General features: G+C 43.1%; 1 protein-coding gene across 2 annotated transcripts; it reads right to left on the reverse strand.

The window, feature by feature from the left end:
- Nucleotides 1-4,567: 4,567 nt before the first annotated feature.
- Nucleotides 4,568-11,444, reverse strand: anxa13l (annexin A13, like). Of its 2 annotated transcripts, none has more exons than XM_012817528.3 (11): nt 11,287-11,444; nt 10,593-10,668; nt 10,243-10,337; nt 8,405-8,572; nt 7,855-7,888; nt 7,694-7,773; nt 6,897-6,965; nt 6,491-6,592; nt 5,804-5,879; nt 5,252-5,364; nt 4,568-4,813 (listed from the first exon to the last, which is right to left on the reverse strand). In XM_012817528.3, the coding sequence occupies exons 1-11, from the start codon at nt 11,299-11,301 to the stop codon at nt 4,694-4,696; spliced, it is 948 nt and encodes a 315-aa protein (XP_012672982.1). In that variant the 5' UTR covers nt 11,302-11,444; the 3' UTR covers nt 4,568-4,693. The 2 variants fall into 2 exon arrangements, with proteins under 2 accessions (XP_012672982.1, XP_012672980.1); XM_012817526.3 differs by having other exon boundaries at nt 8,405-8,575; nt 11,287-11,441.

Genomic DNA, 11,444 nt, shown 5'->3' on the forward strand with positions numbered 1-11,444 from the left:
AAATAAAGATGGCTAATCACATTTAATTTAATCACGGCTGCTGTGAGAATGTTTTGATTTGATCAGTGAAGCTTATTCTTCTCCCTGTGCAACTGATAGATAGATAGACAGATAGATATATAGATGTATTTATTTATCCCCAAAGGGACATTTCAGTGTTGCAGTAAATCACATAGATCACACATAACTTACAAAAACACGCACAATGAGGTAGGTAAAAAGACAGAACACAGAATATATATACAGTATATATATATATTATTATAAATATATACAATTCCTGCTATACAAGATACAATAAATACAATTAAAAGTATTTAACTTGAAGACAAGATATTGCTATAAATGTGTAAATTAAATGTAAAATGTGCATTGCCACTCAGAGGAGTCTCCTCTCGGTGGGTTGTGTAGGGTATGTGTAGTGTTGTCCATTATGTTGAGCAGCTTGTGCAACATCCTTGTCTCCACATCCAACTCTAGGGGCTTCAGAGCCCTCCCTAGCACAGAGCAGTCCCCAGCACAGAGCAGTTCCCAACACAGAGCAGTCCCCAGCACAGAGCCCTCCCCAACACAGAGACCTCCCCAGCACAGAGCAGTCCCCAGCACAGATCCCTCCCCAACACAGAGCCATCAGTCCCCAGCACAGAGACCTCCCCAGCACAGAGCAGTCCCCAGCACAGAGCCCTCCCCAGCACAGAGCCCTCCCCAGCACAGAGCAGTCCCCAGCACAGAGCCAGCCTTCTTCATCAGCTTGTTCAGTTTCTTAAGTCACTGGCTCTGATGCGGCTCAACAGATGGCTGCAAAGCAAATTGCACTTGCCACAACAGACTGGTAGAAGATATTCAACATCCCTCCATCACCACCACCACCACCTCCACCTCTTCTCCCAGGACGGGTCCTCCTGAAACCCACAATCATCTCCTTTGTCTCGGTCACGTTTAAGAGAAGGTGGTTGTTCCCACACCGTACCACGGTGATCCACCCTGTACTCAGTCCCCTGTCCACCACTGAAGCACCCCACAACTGCAAAGTCATCTGAAAATCTCAAGCTGTCCCAGAAGTCGGGTGATATACAGGGTGAGAAGGAGAGGTGATAGTCCAGTCCCCTGTGGTGCTCCTAAGCTGCTAACCACCTTGTTTGAATTTGCACTGCCTCTCATCTGCCAATCAAAAAGTGAATCGAAGTAATCAAATGTAATTAGTCATATTACTTTGATGAAGTAATTCAAATTGTTACATTACTTATTACATTTGTAACAGGGTATCTGTCACCTATTACATTTCAAAAGAAACCTTCCCAACCCTGGAGGTTAAGACCTCTGCGAGAGCGAGAGCAGGCTTTAGTCCTCATGGAGTCACTGCAAACAAGGCTTGCATAACTTGTGGCTGAAATCGGATAGATGAATACCCATTTGGTTTTGGTAATCTTTTAGGAAATCAAAAAACCAGGGGCTTTTTTGTTCAACCTGATAGGCTTTTCATTCACAGGAGAAGAGCAGCATACACGCCCACACACTCAAGTCTCTCTGAAGTAAAGCCACATGTAATACATATGAGGAAGTATTTTGGGCCGCTCGGCTTACACGCTTGATAGCGTGGCACTCAGAGGCCACTTGCAAATGTTTATACTGGGAAGGTACGGATTTTCATGGTCGGGAGGCATTCCATACCACCGCACAGGCCTCTTGGAAGGCAAATGTAAACGATTGTGAGCGATTATGGCAGTGTCTTAAAGAGGTCACCACTCACCCATAGGTGACCTTTCATTGAGGCACACATTAATACATCCTCTAATACAACACAGATGGACGGGGAACAAGTTGAACCCCACCGCAAATCCAAACCGGATAACTTCATCCCGCATCAATAGAATGAACCATTCATATGCGTTTGCTTGTCTTTCTGTCTTCACAAGCCCACAGAGTGGAGGGTGCTCTGCTGTAGGACTGCACCATATGTCAGACAGGAACTATTCGGGGTGCAACGCTGAGCTGTACATTTCCCCTTGGTCGTTTTGTGTAAATATGTTTATGTCAAACACTTATGTTAAGCTGGCTGTGACGATGTGCAGACTGTGAGGGCAGTATGAGGGAGAAACAATAACTGAACAGGCAGGACCTGAGTTGCATTATGACCACATGCATTCGGGTCAGTTTCGCAAGTCCTTTCAATGCCACATGTATTGAAGTGTTATCAGAATTTGCTCAGAGAGTAAAATACTGCTGCTGTTTCTATGCGTGATATATGCGAGAAGCCAGAGGAGAGAGGGGAGAAAACGAGTGAAAAGGTGAAAAACTAAAAAAAAACAGGCCTGAACACTTCCAGGAAAGAGCAGGCGTTTCATGTGGATCAATCAAGGCTCTGACGTCCTGCGGGTTTGGAGGCGGACAGTCTGTGAGTGAAGGGAAACGGAGGTAACGTATGGTCTCCACATGTGGGTCCATAACACTGTTACAGGCCTCGCGCTCACAGACCTCACAGCTCTATAAAGTCATGCCTGTTGCTGTGCCCATGGAAGCTGATGGGGAGTCGCGCGGTTGCTTGCGAGTTAAAGGCGGTAAATACGCCTCCCGGTCGTGAGTGCGTGCGCAGGCAGAGGCTGCTGTCCTAGCGTGGCGGCAGCTGGGGTGACGCTACTGTTCTGTTTTTAGGAACAGCACCTGGAAGTATTTCAGTGAAGATCCACTTCTAAGCAAGCTCGTTGCGCATTCCTACACAGAGGAATATGACCAGATGGATCTGTTTCACATATGACCCTTGGGCTCAGCAGAATCCTTTTTTACAATATTATTTAAGCTCCTTGACATGGCGCCTGGACAGAGTTAGGACACAGTCTGCTGGTCACTGAGAGGAATCTCAACAATAGCTGTGACTGCAGGTTGTAATAAGGTTTCATGTTAATGAGCTTTTAATTTGTTAAGTTCAAATCGCAGTATGGTGATTTTATAGGTATTCCTTCACACTGAAGTATCCCTCTTATTTTGTAATTACATCATGAAGTTGAGTGTAGTGCATTGTGTGTGTGTGTGCGTCAGTAACAGCATTCTATTTACATGTACCTGTAATAATGATACTCTCCGGTGCTCCTGGTGTTGTTACTCTCGCAGCCTGATAAAAAGGCAGCACGTGGCCATATTTTGTGTAATAAATGCATGTTGTGTTTCTGAGTCTGCTCAGAAATATTGAATGTTTGTACATTTTTGGAAATGTGCCATGGCAGGAATACTTCAACATGGTGTACCGGACATTAAATGTGCTGAATGATGGCCTGACTGAGAAGAATTGATGCCGAAAAAATATAATGGCTGGCAGCGCCATCTAGAGACTGAAAGGGAGGTAGCTGAGCCCTCAAATGCCTACATTTAGCCTCCCTATTATCAAAATACCATTCTTGTACATTTGATAAATTTCAGCTGCAGAACAAAACACACCTTTTTAAACATCACTGTTACAATAGCAGTTAACTAAAAAGAGTACAAAAGTTTGATTCAGTTTACAGTTAATAATTTATTTTGTTCAGTTTCAGTTTATATTTTCACATCCTAGTTCACACAGCATTAACGTCATCATCCCCAGTACACTCACGCTCAAACCTGTCCATGTTACTCAGTGACTGTGTCATGTCTCATACCGTTAGGTAACTTCAAATCTACATTCTGGTGTTATGGCGTTAGAAAGGCTAGGTGATATTATGCTAATTTCTGTATATGGATATATATCTCTATATCTGCTGAATAGAGGTTTTTTAATTACATGCATTCAGAGTATAACTGATGATAAATGAATCAAAGACATAGCCTACTGCAGCTACATCATATTGCGTATCACAAGTTAAGAGAAGCATATTGTAAAACACCTTAATATCTTTATATATCTATTACAAAAGCTGAGGCCTAGAGTCAGAGACAATGCTCTTATAGTGAGGTTACGATCAGTAGTGTGTTACACTGTATATAGTAGCTTACAAATGGTTATGATATGATAAGTTCTGATAAATGCCTGTAACACTGTTGAACGTATATCTAGTCCCATATAAAACAATAAAACCGCAGCACATAGTCATGTGGGCCGGCGGAAGAGAAGGCAGTCTGTTTGCTGTGTTTTTACCCGGAGACAACCACGACCCACACTCTAAAGCAATGGTCCCCTAAACAGAGGATGAGTATGAACAGTCTAAATCTCATCAGTGTCTGACAGCGTGATTACTGTGATACGATCACCCGCCGGCACTTAGGTTCAAAAGTTAACAATATCAGTGCAACACTAGTAAGAAAGTAAGAGACAGGCGGACAGACAGAGAGAGAGAAAAGTAGGAAACGTTTGGTTTCAATACCCCCAACAAACACAGGAGGGTGTGTAGCTGTGTGTGTGAGGACTGAACTGCTGTGTACCATGTCAGACAAAGGGGGAGAGAATGAGAGAGAGAGAGAAAGAGAGAAAGAGGGAGAGAGAGAGAAAGAGAGAGAGAGAAGGAGAAAAATAAAGACAGAGTGAGGGGGTGGGAGAGAGAGAGAGAGAGAGAGAGAGAGAGAGAGAGAGAGAGAGAGAAGGAGAAAAAGAAAGACAGAGTGAGGGGGTGGGAGAGAGAGAGCGAGAGAGAGAGAGAGGGAGGGTGCTGGCTGAGCTCTGTTGGCTGGAGCTGAGGAGAGGACAGCTGGCGTAGCAGCCTAGTGGTCTGTGAGGCTGCCTCTCTTAGTGGATGATATCCAGCAGCAGACGCTTGAAGTCGCCGCCACAGTCTGAGCTCAAAGCCTCCTTCAGGGTCACGTCGTACTTCTCCAGGTACATCTCTTTGATGGTCTCCAGATCAATCTGCCAGGCAACCAACCACATTAAACAAACAAACAAGCAAACAACGATCATACATAAGGAAAGTGTAAGGGAGACTTACATATTATTTACATACATCACACATAGTAACGTATAGATGTACATAATAAAAACACAGGTATTTACATATCTATAAAACTAATCTCTGAAACATTTGAAGGATCTTCCCTACATCCTGACATGATCGAATATCCTTTTTTTTTTTTACCACTGCTCAAAGCCGTGCTGAACATACAATTAAACATATGAGATGAGTTAAGCTGCGAACGACACAAGCATGGCTGCCGTCTCCCACAAGGAAACCCTCTGTAACCCTGTGGCGGTGTGGACCAGACCGCTGGTGGTAATCCATGACCCCGGCCTGCGGCCTGCAGCCTGCGCCACAGACACCCCGCTGCCATATTTCCGAGCCTGCCGTACCTCGGAGCGGCTCACGACGATGCGGATGAGTGTGTCCTCGTCTGTGCCAGATCCTTTCATGGCGGCGTTCAGTCGGCGAGCGAAGTATAGCTGGGGGTTTTTGGCACAGCGCACTGTTCCCACATCCACACAAACAGACAAAAGTGTTCATCATTGGAGAGCTGCAGTGAGCAAGTCCATGTTGTTTTGTCAAGAAATAAAAAATGCCCAACACAACAAACTGCACCTTCAAAGTGGTCAGTTTGACAGAACTACCTTTAATAAACTAAAATATCATTGCAATTATACGACACTTACGGCAAGTTTCTATTATTTTATGCCATAAAGCAACTGGTCCTATAGGTAATCTTATGGTATATTCTAACATACAGTATGTTAGTACAGGAATTTCTTAATACAGCATCTTTTATAATTTTTCATTCAAATATAGGCTGTCTGTGAACAATAAGGCTGTGTGCAATAAGGCTCAGTGGGGTCTTTCTGGTTGAACATTAATGATCTGTAAGTAGGTCATCTATCAGGAGACATTTTGCAGCCTTCGGGGGGTCTTACCCAGGGTGATGTAGCAGTCCTTTAAGGTCCCCGTGGCCTCATCCTCTATGGAGTCCAGGATTTCAGTGCCAGAGAGCTAGACAGAGAAATAGAAACACCTTGGCTAAGCATTGGATCACATCAAGACAAATCAACAACGCCAGAATAGTGCACGTACAATAGTGCACGTACAATAGTGCACGTACAATAGTGCACGTACACAAACGACGCCAGAATAGTGCACGTACAATAGTGCACGTACAATAGTGCACGTACACGAACAACGCCAGAATAGTGCACGTACAATAGTGCACGTACAATAGTGCACATACACGAACAACGCCAGAATAGTGCACGTACAATAGTGCACGTACAATAGTGCACGTACACGAACAACGCCAGAATAGTGCACGTACAATAGTGCACATACAATAGTGCACATACACGAACAACGCCAGAATAGTGCACGTACAATAGTGCACGTACAATAGTGCACGTACACGAACAACGCCAGAATCGTGCACGTACACTTGGAGCCTTGTTGTAGACAATATTTGTCTATTTGTAAAAGGTCTCTCTAGTCTAGGATGCAGTGCCTGCATGCAATGTTTATTTTTCTATGCAGTTTCAGGTGGCCCAAGAAAAACTGATGAAAGCTGTGATTTATCTAGGCTGCATGTGATTTATCTAAGTCCTTTGTGAACGTACTGATTCATAGAACTTGAATGTGGCCTGGAGCTGCAGGTAGTTCCTGTGTGTGAGGATGTGGGTGAAGGTGGACTCATCAGTACCAAACCGAGCCTCTCCAGCCTTGAGGAGAAAAAGAGAGGGAGGGGGTGGTGGGGGGTTCTCATAAAGCACTTTGCATTTAAAACAGGTGTTCCCAATTCTCATTCTGGTCTAATGCAGTTATGCAATCATAATCGCTTGGAAAATACATTTTAAGAGGATCTTTAGGTGCATCTGGTGAATGTGACTGCAACTGAAGTCTGCAGAAAAGCAATCGTTGTGTAGATTTTAGGCCCGATTTTTGCCATTATGAACCTTTAAAAAAAATATGACCTTGTGTGCATAAAGAGAGCAAACATTACTATTATTAAAAGAGTAATATTACCTCGATTAATGCTGTTGCATCTTGCTCAGCTAAGGCCTCATCCACCTCGAAGTTTTCATCCCTGATTGCCTGGCGGTGAAGAGAACAGGTTTACAATCTAGATGGAGATATCAATTTCCTTTTAGTTTTCACTACCATCAGCTGCATCCATAAACACGGCCACCACATCAAACTGATTTGGTGCAGTAAACATTATAGTAAGGCGTATGTGAAATGAACACCCATTAATACCTCACGGCTGATCATTTTCCGTTCAGGGATTTATCCAATACAAAGGGCAACATGGGTTCAAAAGTTTCTCCATGACACCTGTACATGTTGAAGGAGCTTGTGTTCAGGCAGCACCCATGATTCAGTGCTTCATAATATAAATTATAATGGGAATCATGGGCCAGGATATGACTCACACATCATTCAGAGATGGAGGAAACAGGATGGGTGTGAAAGCTGAGAAAGAATGAACCAAACTATGCCAGAATACCAACCTAACAAATCAACCAATACATCCCCCTGGGAAACTTCAGCAGGGCATAGGAAAGGATGCAATGGCAATACATAATGGAACTAAAGGCAGTTCTCAAGGTGTTTCCTTTAACTTGTGTTTGCAAAGACATTCTACAAGGGTTAAATAGAAACTGAAGCTCCATATCAATACAATAGCCTTCATTGCTTGTCCTACTGATATACATTGAGTTCTCCATATAATGTGTGTCATAAAACACTTTGCTAATAACTACTGACAAGTCCTGAGTAAAAATAAAGGAATATATAAAAGTCTTCCTTTTGGGAAACCTTACCTCAAGCAGAGAGGTCAGCAAGTTCCTCACATCTCCACTCGTGTCATCCTCAATATCAGCCTCTAAGTCACGCTCGTTTACTGTTGAGGAGGACAGAAATGTTACTAGGATTACTGCAGCATTTAAAAGGAATCATTTTATTACCATCAACTCACACATACCTTGGGCATAGGCATCTTTCAGGTTTTTGATATCCTGTTGGGAGGAATAAAAGTGATAAGAGTGATATAATTATTAAGACATTAACTTATTGTGACGCTACACCTTTTGTAGAATATGGTTCATGTATTCCACCCTTTCTATGTCATGCATCCACACATTCTTCTATTCTTCTACCCTGAGTGTTTTGCTTGCACACGCATTCTCACGTTTATTCTGCCGCTCTTAACATAGGTCTGTCACTAAGACGTTTAACAACCATTAGCAGCCATCAACCTCACATGTAGCTGAGGATTACCCGATACCTTTACAGACAGGTTTTCACATTACAAGCTTAACCTCTTGCTCAGTCGCATTAAATCTTTGTGACTTTGTGCCATTATACTGTATAATAGTGATTTACATGACATGGCATCCATCCTATCCAAATCTTCCGCCTACATGCTAAGAAAGCCTTCGCTCATACAATGAGCTGTCTGGTAGGACCATGAAGAGGAGTTATTACTTCTGTAATCGTATGCTATTGTTGTCGTTTGCTTTGATGTTCTTGACCTGGTTGGTGCTGGTGCACAGGATCTCCACCAGCACGTCCTCGTCGGTGCCCGCTCCCTTCATTGCGCGGCGGAGCTCCTTGGCGGCGTAGATGTGCGGAGGGTGCAGCATGGCGACGATGGCCTTCTCAAAGCTGCCCGTCAGCTCGCTCTTCAGAACCTCCTCCAGCTCCTGAGAGGAAGCACAGACACACACAGGAAGCACAGACACACAGGAAGCACACACACACAGGAAGCACAGACACACAGGAAGCACAGACACACAGGAAGCACACACACACAGGAAGCACAGACACACAGGAAGCACACACACACAGGAAGCACAGACACACATGAAGCACAGACACACACGAAGCAAAGACACACACGAAGCAAAGACACACGGACACAGCTTTATCATGATATAATATGACACTGAATGAATCATTGACACTATCTTTGAAACTACTGAGTATGAAATATAGCATGTATACATATAGTAAACTTGGAAAATAAATTGTGTGTTGTTACAATGCTAATTGGCATTGTATTTTATATCGTTGGAAAGCCTGTTTATTCACCTTTACAATGATGTCCAACTTGTAAGGATCATGCATTTGTGGGATGAGCAGCACAGCTGATTATGTGGGTAGCGCCCAAGTCAAATTTGCCAAAATTCTCTGCCAATGCTAAACTGTGTATTCTCCTGTTGGTATTGACTCTTGTTTTGAGTTGTTTGGCGGATTGGATGATTGAACTCTCGATCAGTAACAAGGAACAAACAAGACATATTGGCAATTTTACACTACACCATTTAATACACCGTCAGGAGCCTCAGTAGCATGTGGAAGATCCATACGCAACCACAATAGCCTGGCACCTCCTCCTCATGCTGGTCACCAACCTGGTCACACGTTGCTGTGGGATGGCATTCCATTCCTCAACCATGGTAGGCCATTCCATTTTCTCTACTCCCACATTCTGGAGGTAGTCTGTGATAACCCTGGCCCTGTGGGGGGGATGGATGTCATCTTGGAGGATGGAGTTAGATCCCAGATTGTGGAGATATGGGATCATCCCAGACCTCAACCCAATTGAACACTTGTGGGATCAGCTTAGGCGTGCTGTATGCTGGTGAGGCTCCTGACAGTGTATTAAATGAATAAAGTGTAAAATTTCCAATATGTCTTGTTTGTTCCTTGTTACTGATCGAGAGTTCAATCATCCAATCCGCCAAAAAACTCAAAACAAGAGTCAATACCAACATGAGAATACACTGTTTAGCATTGGCAGAGAATTTTGGCTAATTTGACTTGGGCGCTACCCACATAGTCAGCTGTGCTGCTCATCCCACAAATACATGATCCTTACAAGTTGGACATGATTGTTAAGGTAAATAAACAGGCTTTCCAACGATATAAAATACAATGCCAATTATCATTGTAACAACAGAGAAATAATCGACCAAACACAAATTTCCAAACTTATATTTATAATCCAGTCCTGTACAATCAAGGTTAGGATACTTTAAATTAATCAATGTTAAAACAGTCATCAAACACTGATACAGTACCATATAGGTTTAACATAAAGTGCCTTCAATCAATTTCCCTGTTATAGAAAGGCTTCCCTAATCTCTTTAAGAAACATAACTTCTGTTGATAAATAGTTTTTCTTTCTAGGCGTAAACGGCCCAGTGTGCCTATGTAATTGCCCGTGTCAGACAGAGACAGCTTCTGCCATTAAGCCCTCAATCTATTCTCAGACACACCAGGGATTTCAAAAGTTTGTGTAATAAGGCACTATACGGAATGCACGAACACCCACACAAACCCAGAACAGCCATAACAACATACTTACGTCATCATATTTTTCAAAATAAGCTTGCTTTATTTCCACCCTCTGGGCCGCAGAGCGGTTGGCCAAGATGGAGATGATGGCCTCTTCATCGGTCCCTGTGAAGGCACCAGGAGGTTGTTGCAGTGACAAGTAGGATTCTGTGACTGGAATGTCAGCCACTTGTAAATAGACTTTATTTATTTCAAATGAGGGACCAGATTGGTTTTCTTTTGAGGACATGTTTTTTGTATAGTTTTGCAATGGAATGATATGTCTGTATTCTTATTTTTTAGTAAAACAACCTAAAATTCCATACCACCAACCATTAATTGTGAAATATAATCTCTGATCCTGCTGATGTACAAACTTACCCAAGCCTTTGCAGGCTTTTCGTATAGCTTTGATATCAGACGTCACATCAAAGTCTGCATAAGGAACAATGGTAGGCTGAAATAAAATAAAAAACACTCAACATTAAATAACTACACAACATTTCAACATTTGATTACATTTCGCTGTAATCGAGAGACAGACTCCGTTCTCCCAATTTCCACATTATTTTTATCGGCCTCTTTGCTAAAGCACAGCAGTCAAGAAAGGGTGCAATCGTGTTCGCTGAGTCATGGGACGCTGGTGTGCTGGCTAGAATAGCGTCTCTCGCCTCGCCCACCATCCTTTCTGACTGTATGACTTTATTGATCACAGCTGGGTTATATATAAATTCCCCAAGCCGTGGGTGGATCCTAAGGCATCATGCGGCACGGCTCAAATTTTCAGCAAATATCATTGCTAAGAACATAATGAAAGAAGTGAAAAGGCCATCCGTCTAAATCGTATGGGTTATTTTAAACGAACTATGAAAAGCCTATATACCCCTTAAAGCCATTTGATTGTGGTAGTCTACTTTTTGTCCCCTGCATAACATCTGACATGGAAGTGCAGTTTATATTTTCCTATAGTTCTCGCGCACTTGACTCTGACAACTTTTAAACGAGAAGATGCCGAACAAAAACAAGCTGCAAAAACTCTACATAGCAAGCGTCTGAAATTCACTTTATCACTCACTTGAACGTTTCCCATTTTCAACAGCGTTGTCAGGAAGTCTCTCTCCGTCTGATGTCAGTCTCTCTGTCTGCTCCCAGATTCTGACAGGCCTGTAAAACCCCGGCTGGTCCTCTCCGCCACCGCATCGCTGACGTCATGCAAGCTAATTAGAGGTGGAG

Source organism: Clupea harengus, chromosome 25 (genome assembly GCF_900700415.2).
Source record: "Clupea harengus chromosome 25, Ch_v2.0.2, whole genome shotgun sequence".
Taxonomy (NCBI): Eukaryota; Metazoa; Chordata; class Actinopteri; order Clupeiformes; family Clupeidae; genus Clupea; species Clupea harengus.

What these genes read in the sequence shown, in the direction of transcription:
- anxa13l (XM_012817526.3), bottom strand. An exon ending in AAAAGCCTGCAAAGGCTTGG is followed by an intron (nt 10,338 to 10,592) that starts GTAAGTTTGTAC and finishes GTGCCTTCACAG; the next exon opens with GGACCGATGAAGAGGCCATC. An exon ending in CATTCAAGTTCTATGAATCA is followed by an intron (nt 5,880 to 6,490) that starts GTACGTTCACAA and finishes TTCTCTGTCTAG; the next exon opens with CTCTCTGGCACTGAAATCCT.